Source organism: Canis aureus, chromosome 21 (genome assembly GCF_053574225.1).
Source record: "Canis aureus isolate CA01 chromosome 21, VMU_Caureus_v.1.0, whole genome shotgun sequence".
Lineage (NCBI taxonomy): Eukaryota > Metazoa > Chordata > Mammalia > Carnivora > Canidae > Canis > Canis aureus.
Window position 1 is genome coordinate 6,534,382 of NC_135631.1, and position 15,852 is coordinate 6,550,233.

At 40.8% G+C, this 15,852-nt stretch overlaps 1 protein-coding gene across 23 annotated transcripts in view; it reads left to right on the plus strand.

Moving 5' to 3' along the window:
* Window positions 1-15,852, plus strand: part of PPP6R3 (protein phosphatase 6 regulatory subunit 3) — a 148,450-nt gene that overhangs the window by 86,028 nt on the left and 46,570 nt on the right. For all 23 annotated transcript variants that reach the window (XR_013359821.1, XR_013359822.1, XR_013359820.1 and 20 more), the window contains 3 exons: window positions 11,034-11,163; window positions 13,272-13,424; window positions 15,366-15,515. Coding sequence is in view for 12 of the 23 variants with exons in the window: in XM_077862689.1 (XP_077718815.1) it covers window positions 11,034-11,163; window positions 13,272-13,424; window positions 15,366-15,515 (433 nt within the window). In the remaining 11 variants the exon portion in view is untranslated. The remainder of the gene's footprint in view (window positions 1-11,033; window positions 11,164-13,271; window positions 13,425-15,365; window positions 15,516-15,852) is intronic.

The window sequence follows — 15,852 nt, forward strand, 5'->3', positions numbered from 1 at the left end:
TCCTCCTGGTCAATGGGCAGCTCTCTCCCCTCCAAGTGGCAGTTCTGGGACACCTTCTGTCTTGTGATTCTTTTCTATGCATGCTAACTTGAGGCTTCATATTGGTCCTTCGGGGATTTCACATGAGGGCACTGCAGTTTGTGAGGCTGTTTTAAAATGGGTTGGCAGGTGGCTTGCAGCCTTTAAGGAAAAATTTGTCCCAAGTGTTTCAGAATCAGAAACATGGTCTGCTTTTCCCGTGTGTGTGCCCTGCACTAGCCATATGATGTCTGTCATGTTATTCTTTACAGTTTATGTCCAGTGCTAATTCACTTACTGTTAGAATTTTCTAATTGTTCCCAGAGCATGGATTTGAAGAGCTATATATATATATGAGCATTCCAGGAATATGCGGTTTAGAGGTTAGAGTTTGTGTTTTATCACTCACAGTTAGATTTCTCCAGTAAACCAGAGGGCATGAAGAGAACAGAGAAGGCTGCTCTCAGCATCTGAAAATCTCAGTCATCCAAGGTTTCTGGATATACTTCTAATGAAGTAATTTTGGTTTCTAGCAAAGTAGTGAACATAATCATTCCACTTCCCAAATTCTTGATCTCTATTCCTGGTTTGTTTAATCTTTGGTTAGTGGTAATGGAAGGGCAGTTGGGCAGTACTGCTTTAAAGGTCTTGTAATTTGGAGATGTATGTCTGCAATTTTGACTGTGTCTGTGTTTTCTGCAAATTCTATTTTAAATAATGTAACCAGTAACTTAAGGTATTAATCAAGTGGTACAGGACTGTCCTCTTGCTCCTCATGCTTCAAGACAGTTGCACCATCTCCTCAAATGGTTTGAAAGCACCGGAAATGGTCCTGATGCTTGTATCAACAACCCTGATTTAAGAAAGGAATAAATCTGGGGAAAAAAAGTACATCTTTACAGATAGAAGTGAGAAAACACATAGTTGCACAGTCTAGAGCAGAGAAGATAAGAGAAACAATAGAAGGAAATTTTTGACCAGAAGAAACTTGTCTTCAGATCATCAGAAAGTGATGGAATGCTGAATAAGATTAAATTTAAAAGGAGTAGGGGATGGGGCTTATATTTTAGCCTTTACCTGATGAGATTTCTGAATCCCAAGAAAGGATAAATCCTAGAAGCATCTGGATAAGAAAAAATGGGTTAACCACAAAGCAAATCAGATTGCCAAGCATCTCATTTGTCAAGCTAAATAAAGACTGGAAAGCAGAGGACAGGTCTGTGCCCCTGATATGCTGCTGCTGATGCATGAGGGCAAAGCAGGCATTCTCTGGCCCCTGCAACCTAGTGTTCCATATGGCTTCTGTTCCCAGCGTGAAATACCTGAAGATGGACTTCACCAAAACCAAACAGAAAATAAGTTAGAATAAAGAACTTAAATAATACTGGTAAAAGTGATGATAGGGATCCCTGGGTGGCGCAGCGGTTTGGCGCCTGCCTTTGGCCCAGGGCGCGATCCCGGAGACCCGGGATCGAGTCCCACATCGGGCTCCTGGTGCATGGAGCCTGCTTCTCCCTCTGCCTGTGTCTCTGCCTCTCTCTCTCTCTGTAACTATCATAAATAAATAAAAATTAAAAAATTTTTTTAAAAAAGTGATGATAAATGAAATGGATAGGGAGTGAAAATGATTAATATGAATGTGAAAGCTAAGTGTTCAGAATTGAACAGTTGAATAAGTCACATATGGGAAATAAAACAATAAATCTTAGATTATTTTAGTAAAACTCAAGAAATAAGGAGAAGGAATAAGTTAGTATATATTAGTTCTTACACCAAGGAAGTTTCTTTTTTTTATCTTGGAAAAATTGAGAGTTCAGATATGTTTTCCATAAATGTAGAATAATAGTAGGATTTGGAACTTCCAAAGCTCCCTCGGGGACAAAGAGGTCAAAGAAACCTGAGAGTTGTTCTCCAGGGTAATTTGCACACACCTTCAAGCCCTTCCTGGGGAAACAAGTGGTGGCAGGGTGGGGTGGAGACCAGAGAGAGCTTCCCTTGCAGAGGGACAGCCTTTGGAGGAAATGTACGAGTCCCCACCATAATCATTCCCCTAGCGCCTGCTGAACGAAGTCATAGGCTACTGAGGAAATCTTAAAGCCATAAAGACACAGGTGAAGACCATTTGCAGTGGGAAGAAGGCACCAGAAAAAATTCTCTAGTCCACAGAAGAGGCAGGGACACATTCTGGGCCCCAAATATTAGAGATCCCTACCACTAAAGCAAGGTCAGTGAGACCTAGGGACTCTTCAGCTGCCTAAGACAAGCTAACCCAAAACAGTAGCATTTCTCCCTGTCGTCCTGTCCAGCAGGCCTTCAGTGACAGCTGCAGTCGGCTTGTAGAGAACAAGCTAGTGTGGGAGGAGACTTTGTTACGCAAGGGAGCAAGTTTAAAGGGAAGAACTTTAGCTTAAGTGTAAGCTAAAGAGTGACTTGGAAAAAACTGTGGCAAACCAGCCCTAACTATAAATACAAAGTAACTTGAGACACATTTGAAGTCTGTAAGGCACTGAGGGAAATCATCACAGCACACCTAGCTCAATTACTGATCCTAGATTGATTTAAAACCCACACTAAAGGTCTGGAGAAAAAGAGAGGTGTTCATTCCAGAAATAATGTTTACATTGGTTTCTACTACCCTACACAACTTGTCCACCTTTCAACCAAAATTTGCAAGACAGACAAGATAAAAAGAATCCCAGAAAACTCATAAACACGAGTAGTCAATAGAACTACATTTAAAAGTACTGGAACTGTCTGACAGGTAATTTAAAATAACTCTCATTAATATCTTAAAGGATTGTGGGGAAAATAGTATGTGAACAGGTGGGGAATTTTAGCAGAGAGTTGGAAGATCATATGAATATGCTAGAACTAAAAACTAAAAACCATAGCGGAAATGAAGAATGTCTGTGGGCTTATTGGTGAACTTGGCCATAGTCCAGGAAAGAATACGGACATGAGAAGTTACCCACACTGAACCATAAAGAGTTAAACCAAAAAGACTTGATTGGTGAGCTTCAAGGGTCTAGAAGTAATGACATACCACAAGGAACAAGGACAAGGGCTCAGATCTTAGTTTCTCACACCATTCTCCAGGGAAGGGAACCAGGGCTCCTTAGAGAAGGGCAAGAGGAGCCTACAGCATTGTGTGGTACAAAAATAAGTATAAAAAACCCTACAAAAGCCCACAATGTGAGTGGCAGGGGTTATGTCAGAGGAACACAGGAGCCAGCTTAAAAGAGCTTTCATGGCCAAAGCTGATTTGCACAGTCAACAACAGCATAATAATTTGTACAATAAAATAAAGTACTGTTGTCTTATAACCCAAAGTCCAAAAATATTCATTAGTTCATACCGATACAAATAAATGGAGGAGAAGAGACAAATCTCCCCTGCAGAAGAATTTCAAATAGTTTGGTAGATGCTTCCTCCTCAAGGAAGAACAACAGAACTGTCCATTCTTTTCAGTGTGGACTGCACACCATGACTTCCTTCCAAAGAGGTCTTATGAAAGATAAGAAAAAGAGCAACTTGACAGTGACTCTGACAGACACTTCCTCAGCCAGATCATCAAAGTGACTAGCAAATGATAAGTTGTGTTGACAGCTTATACTCTTGTCAGTGAAGTCTGAGTAACTCTCACAGCCAAGAGGAGGCCGAGGAGACATGACAACTAAATGCGATATCTTAGGTGGGATTCTGAAATGGAGAAAGGACTTTAGGTAAAAACTAAGGAAATCTGAATAAAGTGTAGATTTAATGTACCAGCAATGGTTTATTGATCGTGACATATATTTATAGTACTAATGTAAGATGTTAATGGGAAACTGGGTGTCAGTTATGTGGGAATGCTCTGTACTACCTTTGGAGTTTTTCTGTTAATCTGAAATGGTTCTAATAGAAATCGACATAGCATTTAGACAGAAACCCAGTGAGGATACAGAAGACCGGAACAGCAGTGGTAGCCTGCTTGACATAAGTGATACTTGCAGAGCCTTCCCTGGCTATGTCAGGGTGCACAGTCTTTTCAAATGCACACAGAACTTTATCAGGGTAGACCAGACTCTCAGCCATCAAACAAACCTTAACGACTTAAAATAATTTAATCATGCACAGTATTTATTCAGACCATAATGGGTTTAAACTGGAAATCAGTAATGAAGATTGTTGGAATATCCCCAAATATTTGGAAATGAAGCAGCACACTTCTAAATAATCCCAGTGTCAAAGAGGAAACGACGAAAGAGAAATGAGAAAATATTTTGAACTACTAGATAAATGAGACAGGGCATGTCAGAACTTGTGGGATGTAGTGAAAGTAGTAGAGGCAAAGTTAGAGCATTAAATGTTTATATTACGAAAGGAAGACAGAAAAAGAAAAAAAGGAAGACCAAGTTTTGTGTCTGTGACCTAAGCTCCCACCTTAAGGAAAAGCAGATAAAACCCAAAGCGAACAGAAGGAAGGAAATAATAAAGATAAGAACAGAAATCCAAGAGATTGAAGAGGGAAAAAAAATAATACAGAAAATCAGTGAGACCTAAAAGCTGTTTCTTTGAAAAGATCAATAAAGTTAGTAAATCTCTGGCCAGATTAACTAAGAAAATGTAGAAAAGATACACATTACAAATTACAAGAATAAAAGAGGGGACATAACTGCATTCCTACAGACATTAAAAGAATAATAAGAGAATATTGTAAACAACTTGGTGAACTATTTCAGCAGTTTAGATGACGTGGACAGGTTCCTTAAAGGAGTAGTACTGCCAAAGCTCACTCCAAAAAACAATAGCTAGGATAAACAGTCCTAGACCTATTAAAGAAATTTATTTATTTATTTTAAAGATTTATTTATTTATTCATGAGAGACACAAAGAGAGAGAAAGAGAGGCAGAGACATAGGCAAAGGGAGAAGCAGGCTCTTCGCAGGAACCCGATGTGGGATCACTCAATTCCAGATTCCAGGGTCACAACCTGAGCCAAAAGCAGCCGCCCAACCACTGAGCCACCCAGGCGTCCCTATTAAAGAAATGTAATTCCAATTTAAAAGCTTCTAACAGGCGCCGGGGTGGCTCAGTCAGTTAAGCATCTGCCTTTGGCTCAGGTCATGATTTCAGGGTCCTGGGATTGAGCCCCATGTCCAGCTCCCTGCTCAGCGGGGAGTCACTTTTCCCTCTGCTTCTCGTGTTCCCCCTGCTTGTGTGCTCACTCTCTCTCTGGCCACCTAGGCTCCCGAATAAGTAAAGTCTTTTTTTAAAAAAAATAGTCTGAAAAAAAAAAAAAATAGTCTGGGACACCTGGGTGGCTCAGCAGTTGAGCTCTGCCTTTGGCTCAGGGCATGATCCCAGAGTCTGGGATTGAGTCCCACATCGAGCTCCTTGCAGGGAGCCTGCTTCTCCCTCTGCCTATGTCTCTGCCTCTCATTATATATATATATCTCTCAGGAATAAGTAAATAAAATCCTAAAAAATAAATGAGTCTTGGGGACGCCTGGGGTGCCTCAGTTGGTTAAGTGTCTGCCTTCAGCTCAGGTCATGATCCCAGGGTCAGGCTCCCACGTCAGGCTCCATGCTCAGTGGGAGTTGGCTTCTCCCTCTGCACCATTCTCCCTACCCCCAAGTTCTCTGTCTCAAATAAGTAAATAAGATAGTTGACAGTTTTTTACAAAACCAAATATAATCCAGCAGTTTGGCTCGTTGATACTCACTGAATGGAGTTGAAAACTGATGTTCACACAAAAACCTGCACGTGAATTTTTATGGCAGTTTTATCCACACTTGTCAAAACTTGGAAGCAACCAAGATATTCTTCAGTAGGTGAGTAGACACACTGTGGTATATCCAGACAAATATTACTCAGTGCTAAAATGAATGAGCTGTCAAGCCTTCAAAAGACATGAAAGAACCTTGAAATGTATATTACTAAGCGAAAGAAGCCAACGCAAAGGCTACAAACAGAATGATTCTAACTGTATGACTTTCAGGAAAAGGTGGAAGTATGGAGACCTTGAAAAGATCAGGAATTGGCAGTGGGAAGATGAGTAGGCAGAGAGCACAGAGGAGTTTTAGGGCAATAAAAATAGTATGAGACCATGGTGATGGATGTGTGTCATACATTTGGGTAAATCCCTGGAATGTACCACACCAAAAATGAACCATGGTGGTAAACTATAGACTTTGGGTGATTGTGTTGTGTCAGTGTGGGTTCAATGATTGAAATGAGTGTACCATTCTGGGGGTGAGGGGGTTGATAATGAGGAAGGCTGTGCACGTGTGGGGGCAATCTCTGTACCTTTCTCTCCATTTTGCTATGAATTTAAAACCGCTCTATAAAAATAAAATCTTATACAAAATCAATCAGTATAACTCATATTAACAGATAAAGAAGAAAAACCATGTGGTCATTTCAGTAAATTCCTTTATGATAAAAATCTCTTAATTAGAATGGAAAGGACTCTGGAAACTGATAAAGCCCCCTTAAAAAAAAATCCATAGCTGACACCATTCGTAATAATCAGAGACTGAAATGATATACCCAAAAATCAAAGAAACATGGCAAGGCAAGGATCTTTGCCATTGCCAGTCCCAGACAGCCTTGTGTGGGAGGTCTCAGCCAGTGCAGTAAGACAGGAGAGGAAGATAGAAAACTGAATCTGTTAGCAGAAGTCAGAATTGTCTTTGTAGAAAATCCTAAAGAATGTACCAAAAAAACCTCTCCTAGAACTGATAAGTAAATTTAGCAAAATTGCGAGATATAAGGTCAATATTCAAAAATTAGTCATCTCTTTATAATAACAAGCATCTGGAATTTGGAATTTTTATGAAATACCATTTACTATAACAGAAGACATTTAGACATGTATCTATATACAAAATACGTGCAGGATTTAATGCTGAAAACCACTCAATATTGATGAATTCACAAACTGCCCAAATAAATGGAGAGAAATACTGTGTTCATGGATTAGAAAATTCAATATTGTTGGCTTTTGATTGATTGATTCTCCCCAAACTGATCTGGAATTTCCGTATAATTCCAATAAAATCAAAACAGGAGTTTTTGTAGAAATTAACAAGCGTAATTCAAAAACTTAATGGAAATTGAAAGCAAAGTAGCCACAACAATTTTGAAAGAGAAAAGCAAAATTGTAGTACTGGCACTCTCTGATTTAAAGCTGCAGTAGTCAGAACAGTGTGGGAGGGATCCCTGGGTGGTGCAGCGGTTTAACGCCTGCCTTTGGCCCAGGGCGCGATCCTGGAGACCCGGGATCGAATCCCACGTCGGGCTCCCGGTGCATGGAGCCTGCTTCTCCCTCTGCCTATATCTCTGCCTCTCTCTCACTCACTGTGTGCCTATCATAAATATAAAAATAAAATTAAAAAAAAAAAGAAAAGAACAGTGTGGGATTAGCAAAAGGATAGACACAGAGTTCACTGGAACAAAATAGAGTCCAGAAGCAGGCCCACACAGTATATGGTCAATTGGTTTTTAACAGAGCTGTGGAAGCAAGTCAGTGGAGAAGAGCTAGCCTTTTCAACAAATGGTGTTAGAAGATCCATCTGCAAAAAAAATGGATGAGGACGCCTTGATATGTACCCTGCATATTATGCAAAATTTAACTCAAAATGGATCATAGGACTAAATGTAAATCCCAGAACTATAATGTTCTGGGAGAAGATCAGTGGCCTGTGTTAGGCGGAGATTTCTTAGATGCATCACCAAAGTCCAATTGGTAAAAGAAAAGTTGACAATGCAGATTCCATAAAATGCTCTTTAAGGGACTCTGTTGCGGGGCACCTGGGTGACTCCGTTGATTGACTATCTAGCTCTTGATTTCAGCTCTTAACTTCAGCTCCGGTTGTGATCTCAGGGATTAAGCTCTGCGTTCTGCGTCATCTGGCTCTATGCTTAGTATTAGTAGGGAATCTGTTTGAGGATTTCTCTCCCTCTGCCCTTTCCTATCTTGTTCTCTCTCTCTCTCTCAAATAAATAAATCTTTACAAAAAACAAAGAAAAAAGAAGACAACTCTTGTGAAAATAAAAAGGCAAGCCACAGGCTGTCAGAGAATATTTACAAATTGTGTGTCTGAGAAAGGACTTACATCCAAATATATAAAGAACACTCAAAGTTTCAGTAACAAAAACAATCTGGTTTTTAAGGTCAAAAGATTTGAGCGGAACTTAACAAGTAAAATGTATTTGTATAGCAAATAAATACATGGCAAAGGACTGTCCATTGTCATTACTGAAATTTAAGTTGAAACCATATTGAGATACCACTATGTACCTTTTGAATGATTTGTATTTGTTTCCTGTGGCTGCTGTAACAAATTGCCACAAACTGTGGCTTAAAACAGCAGAAATTATTCTCTCACAGTGAATGCTAGAACTCCAAGATCAAGGTGTCAGCAGTGCTACACTGCATCCAGGAGCACTAAGCAGACACTTATCCTTAACCTCTTCCACCGTCTAGTGGCCATTTGGTTATGGCCACCTTGCTCCATCTTTACATCAGCTTCTCTGCTGTGTGTCTGTGTCTCTCTCCTCTTTGAGGGCATTTGGGATGTCATATAGGGGCTGTCTGGGTAATCCAGGATAATCTCAAGATCCTTATTTAATTACATATTCAATTAAGGTAACATTCATAGGCTCTGGGGATTAGTGTGTAGACATAATCTTTTGGGAGGGGGCACCGTTCTGCCCACTGCACAGCACCACCATAAATACTCAGTGCTGGTGCCAGTGGAGAACATCTGAAGTCTCACATGTTGCTCTTGGGAGTGCAAAGTCATATAACCACTTTATAGAAATATTTGGCATTTCTTACAAAGTTAAGCAGACTTTTTTTTGTATTAGCCAACAATCTCTTAGATACTGTTACAAGTAAAATGTGTCACACAAAATGTAAGTGAATGTTTATGTCATCTTTATTCATAATCACACAAAACTAAACAACCCACAGTGTCCTTAAACTGGTAAACGGATAAAGAAGCTGTGGTCTATCTGTAGTGGATTGCTATTCAGCAGTAAAAAGGAATGGACTCTGATACGTAAAACATGCATTATTTCTTGTGCCTTTCCAAATTTAACATAGTTCTACATGGAACTATCAACATGGTTTTTGTTTTGGAATCAGCAAATTCTTACATGCATTTGGAAGAATGAAAATGTGAGGCTAGCCAAGAGATTTTGAGCAATAGCAATGATTAAGTCACCTCCTGCATATTACAGTCACATTATTGTTGTAATAAATGTGGCGATGTGGGGATCCCTGGGTGGCGCAATGGTTTAGTACCTGCCTTTGGCCCAGGGCGTGATCCTGGAGACTCGGGATCGAATCCCACGTCGGGCTCCCGGTGCATGGAGCCTGCTTCTCCCTCTGCCTGTGTCTCTGCCTCTCTCTCTCTCTCTCTGTGTGTGACTATCATAAATAAATAAAAATTTTTTTAAAAAATGTGGCGATGTGATACCAGTGCAAGTCTTATTAAACACTGGATGTTGGCTGTAGCACCTAAGTCAGGGCTGGTACAGAAGTTGATGCTCACCAAGTATTTATTAAATGTGAACAAAGTTTTCATGAATGCTTAAGGAATTTTAGTATGCTTTTTCACATTAGTGGGGAAATGGGAATTTTCTATAAATGTGGTTTGGAAAGTGACTCACCATTTGAGAAAAAGCTATACCTGTTCTGTGTAAAAAATAAATTCCAAATGAGTTAAAATACTGGAGGAAAAATATATTAAAAAATCCTAGAATTATGGGCTTGTAAAGAACTTTTAAAGCATGGCTCCAAGTACAAAAGCTATAATAAAACTGTATTTGGCCACACCAGTTATTTACTAAAACCCCTAAACGTTTAAAGAAAAAAAACACCAAACCAAAAACCCTTTCCTTTCCTCTTTTGCATTCTGTTGAAGTTCTGAATGCTGCTACAGGCAGCTGTGAGTGAGAAGTGGCATATATGTGTGGAATACCTTGAAATAATACCTTTCAAGGAATACCTTGAAATGAAGAGTCCTAATAACGGCTCTTGGGTGTTAGTTGGGTGCCAGGCAACATTGTCAGCCCTCTGCGTAAGCGCGCCCCTCATGGTGGGCCTGGGAGAGACCATGTAGAGGCTCCCCATATCCACAGTAGAATACACAGCTGGTGGGGAGGAGGCGGGGCTGGGCTCTAGTTTGCATTCATGTCCAACTGGCACTCCACTCTCAGGTCTGTCTCTTCACTTGAACTGCAGGCCCATGTTCGTAGGCCCCTGACCTCCTGAGATCCTTCCTCCTCCCATTTCCTTTTTTTTTTTTTTTAATTTTTATTTATTTATGATAGTCACAGAGAGAGAGAGAGGCAGAGACACAGAGGGAGAAGCAGGCTCCATGCACTGGGAGCCCGACGTGGGATTCGATCCCGGGTCTCCAGGATCGCGCCCTGGGCCAAAGGCAGGCGCCAAACCGCTGCGCCACCCAGGGATCCCCCTCCTCCCATTTCGAGACCCCTTGGCCCACATGCTCACTAAGGCCCATTGGGATTGGGCATCTCATTCTACTTATAATTGCTTTCCTATAAAGAGTAGATTATAATGATTGAGCTTTATGTGGTAGAGTGACTTACACTTTTTTTTTTAAGTAGGAAGCAATGTTGGTTTCCCAAGAAAAACTATATGGAACAAATATAGGCCTGTTGGTTATCAACATCTCAAATGGCACATAGTATAGTATGCCCTATAATTCAGGGATCAGATCTCCTTTTGCTTTCCAGATTTTCTGGTAGAGACCTGCTTTAGTATAATGGGTATAAAGAGCTTAGAAGGTTTGGGAGAATGGGAAGAAATCACATGTAATTTCTCTCCTGACACAGTAGGCCTGTGGATTTCAGGTCCTGTTGCTGCTTCCCAGCAAGCTTGTATTACACCCTCTTCCTATCTCTCCAGAAATATTGATATAATCATTTATGTAGTTATAATGTATCTACATGCTGATAGGGATGAAATTATAATAAAATTAACTTGCTTTGTTTCAAGATTTGAAGGCCATATAGAGATCTGCCCACCAGGCATGAGTCATTCAGCTTGTTCGGTCAACAAGAGTGTTCTAGAAGCTATCCGAGGAAGACTTGGATCTTTTCATGAACTCCTGCTTGAGCCACCCAAGGTAGGGCAGCTGCCTTAAGCATGGCCGGGTCATGGCTGGCCAGGTCAATAATTTGGTTCAAAGAATTATTAGAAAATATATGAACCTTGTAGGTAATAGAATGGGCTACAACCAACATGTACAAACTAGCCCTTCCAGTTGTTTTTATCATTTTTGAGCTAGTTTTTAATTTGCTTTTGTCTATAGTGTCTGCATTGATGAATGAGGTAAAATTAAAATTAGGCAAAATATTTATCTACTTAGGAAACTCAGCTTTTTCTTTCTTTTTATGAATCCTGGGTACTTTTATGCCAACAAAATAAACAGTTCTCATAGTGTGTTATTTTCACCTTTGAGGTAAAGTCAGTCTTTTAGGAACTGATCTCTGACACTGAGTTGCCTTATTTAGAGTTGGAGTGCTGTATCAGTCTAATGGGCAGGTATCTTATTTAAGGACAAGTCGGCTGAGCCTGACTTGGAGTGCTAGTTTTTCCATCAGGAGCCATCCACATGCTAATCCAACAGTGACTTTAATCTGGCAGTCTGCTCTGAGCACAGATGATAGACAGTGAGGTCCCACAAAAGAGAGCTATTCACAGGCTGTTCTGCTGCTGCTCCCCAGGATTGGTGTAGGGATTTAGATTAGGGTAAGAAGCTCTTCCTTTGAGAGTCTCTGTGGAACACTTGGCTGTGAGAGGTCCCCTGCCAGCACCAGTTCTCATGCTTTCCTTTTTCCTCTGTCCCGTGTCATCACAACCAGTGGCCTAGCTGTTGTAGTGCGTCTCTGTAGCATCTGCTGTGCATGGTATTAGGAATTTAAGATACTAGTTTCTCCCTTCCACAGTAGATGCTTTATGTGTTTTTTTAGCATTTCTGGAGGGGGACCATAGAATAATTTATGTCCATGATGCAGGGCATCTAGGTTAGCTTCCAGATGGCCTCTTCAGACAGCCGGTGCTACCCTGCCTGTGTTGTGCAGTTTTGTCTGTGTTCAGCCAGTTCTGGGTGTGGGCCAGCGTGTTTGGCATTCACTCTCAGGCACAGTGCCTCAGCTGGTATTTCATAGTTACAGTCAGTGGCGTCCTTCATGGCAGACATGAGAAATAGAATGGGAGAGTAAGGAAAGAGAAAGTATTTATTCAGATGAAGAAGAGAGAATATCCCAGGTGGAAATTGGAGGTGGGAGAAGGAGCCATGAGAGAAGAGGATGTGTGAGGAGGTGCTCCAGCCTGTGTCTTCGTGGCCTGCCTGCTTCTTTCTAGGTGGACAAAAAGGCAGCACCTAGTGTGGATTCTTACCCACACTAGGTGGGTTGTTCTTGGCCCTGATTCAAAAGCAAGGCAGTCTCTCGTTTGGGTTTCTTGTCTTCTGCTAGGAGTCTGTGAGTTCAATTTGTATGTAGTTTTACCACATGATGTGGTATCTGTGTAGGTTCCTGAAACCTTTTAACATGTCTGTTAATTGGAGGTGCCTTGCATGGAATACAAGGGGGAGCCTTCCAGTTCCATTAAAGCCTTGAGAGGAGCAGGCAGGGGCATGGGGAAAGGTCAGGCTCACTGCTGGGTTAGAATTTGCCACCTTTTCCTGTCAAACCTGTGAAATTCTGAAGTGTCCTGTATCTGTCTTCTGTGATTTAAAGTATAGAGACTCCCTTTTATGGGCAAGAACAAGTTTGAAGTTGATCCTGTTTCAGGATCATGATCCAGAAGCAACTTCTGAGTTTGCATTTTTCTCACGGATTTTGCAAAGATTGAGAATTGTGTTCCAAACCACTTGTAACTTGTCTTAGTTCCAAGATTTCTGGTTAGGTTTGGAATATTGCACTTTTTCTCCCCATGAACTTCTGCAGCTTCCTGCTCTCTTCCTCTGGCAGTTGGAATGTTGAAGCAGGGGGATACCTGATCTCCTGTGGAATTTCTAGTCCTGGGGAATTCCTTGATTCCCCCTCTTGGTTATTTCATCATATCTTGAAGATCTCAAAAGCAGCTTTGGATTTTCCTTCAGATGTGGAACTCGGGCCACATGATTTGCAGGGTTAGTTTACCTAGTGTTACGTATTAGTACACACCTCTCCACCCGTTTGGTTTCTTACGGAACTGGATTTGATTGGAAAGCTTTTTCTCCCTCAGAAAAGTGTGATGAAGACCACGTGGGGTGTGCTGGACCCTCCGGTGGGAAATACCCGATTGAATGTGATCAGGTTGATATCCAGCCTCCTTCAGACAAACACCAGCAGTATCAATGGGGACCTCATGGAGCTGAATAGCATTGGGGTTATATTGGTAAGATTTCCCCCAAATGATAATTTAATTTGCCCGTGATGTTTTATGGACAACTGAAGTTAAAACCTCACAAATTTACATACGTGTCTGTGACTCTTGTTTTGAGCACAAATGGTCTTTTACATAGTTTTTGCCTTGAGTTTATCGTCAGTTTCTAATGCTTTTAAGTTTTCAGTATTTATTATTTCAAAGATGATTAAGACATAGACTTCTTCAAGAAGCTCAGGTTGGCACAGATGGATCTGCCCTCTTCCCGAGGGGGATCATGTTAGCAATAAATGACTGCTGTTACAGCATCATTTTCTGGTCCTAATTAGCAAAGGGACAAGTGTTTATCGTATTTCCACTGACCTAGATCTGTATAATGTATCTGTATGTGATCTTGTGATTTGAGTCCAGACCCTTCCTTGATACACACAGCTTTGGGTCTACTTGTTAGTGGAGGCAGCAAGGGAAGCTCAGGGGTTATCTGGACTTCCCTGACCCTTAAGTCCCCCCGTTCCAAGGTTTGTGTTTAGAATCTGGAGGCCCAGCTCTCGTACCCGTGCTTGCCCGGTCTGTCCTGCCACCCCACAGCACAGAAGGCACCAGGGCTAACACAGGTTTCATAAGACATCTGGTCATACCATACATTTGGGTGGGTTTGGTTTTCACACTACATGAATGAAAAGCATGGTACTGTGCACTTTAAATGCATTTCTCGTGTGATGCTGGGTATAAATATCTGTGTGAGAGAGAGGATCTATTTTGCAGATTGTGCCCAGAGAAGGGAATACATTCTATGGCTAATAAGTGGTGGAGCCAAGATTTGAATTCACATTTAGTTTCAAACCAGTGCTTGCTTTATCAACCACACTGTTATGCCACCTGGTGTCATTAGTTATTTTTAGTTATATTTCACCTTCGGGTTAAATCATGGCAGTTCTAGGGATAGAAAGCAGGAACATGTTGGAGCAATATGAAACATTAAAGGATCACAGTCTCTTTGGTGAATTTAACTGTTGTCCTCTGAGGTAGGGTATTTTTGTTTGCTCTACCTTCTGTCTGATATATAAACTCTACTCCTGTCCCTGAAGTCGTCAATTACCAGCCTCTAATCTTACTGATAGTAAGTGTACAACTATTGTTAATTTGCTAATTCATTCCATCATTAATCTTTAGAACAACTTTTGAGTCACAACAAATTTGATAAAACTCCTAAATGGGAGGAGTCATTACAGTTTTATTTTGAATTTAGATAACCAGACTCAAAGAATGTTCTGAATATATACTTGATGCATTTTGTGCTTTTAGGAATTGTCTTTCCTTTTTGTGGTACTATCAACTTTTTAAGCAATCTGGAAAACCCATGTACTTTCAGGAGGTCCACATGTCATTGCTTCTCAGACCCCTCTTGTTTTGCTCCATTCACTGATAGTTGCAGGAGTTTCAGATGCTTGAGTGGTTATAACTGAGTGGTTATTGACACTAGGGTGTGAGTACCTTGAGATTGGAGACTGTCTCCGTATTGCACCTAGCACCATGCCCTGCACAAAAGCCATCAGTAAATATTTGTTGAATCAAAGTAAGTAAAAGTCTTAAAAATTTATTGGAAAAGTGTTGGAAGTTTACTGAACTTACTAATACCTGAGTCAGTTGCCTGGAAAATATAAGAAGATACTCTCATTGGGGAACTTACCATTGCCTTCCCATTTTCATTGTTGTTTATACTAGATTCCATGCAAATGCTGGCATGTTGAAGGAGCAAACATCATGCTACTTTGTCTAGTGGCATTTCAAACCCCTTTTAAAATAAACTCGTGTTCTTTTTAATTATTCCTATTGGACTAAGAACATATCATTTTTATTTTATTAAATCACTGTTCTGGAAATGTATTAAAATAGTGGATTTAAACATCCAAGTAACTGGATAAAAGAAAGCCTTGTTTTTCTTTTTTGTAGGACATGTTCTTCAAATACACATGGAATAACTTTTTACATACACAAGTGGAAATCTGTATTGCACTGATCCTTGCAAGTCCTTTTGAAAATACAGAAAATAGCACAATTACTGATCAAGACTCCACTGGTGACAATTTGTTACTGAAGCATGTAAGCTTACTGGGCTGGTTTCTACCTCTCCTCGTTATAGCATTCTCCCACTTCAGCATGAAATGAAGTGGAGTTTAAGGGCAGGGAGTTAAATCTCAGAGTCCAAGGGGATCCCTGGGTGACTCAGCGGTTTAGCGCCTGCCTTCGGCCCAGGGTGTGATCCTGGAGACCCAGGATCGAGTCCCACATTGGGCTACCTGCGTGGAGCCTGCTTCTCTCACTCCCTGTGTCTCTGCCTCTCTCTCTCTCTCTCTCCCCCTGTCTCTCATGAATCAATAAATAAAATCTTTTAAATAAATAACTCTCAGAGTCCAAATATTTAACTCCTGTGTTCTTC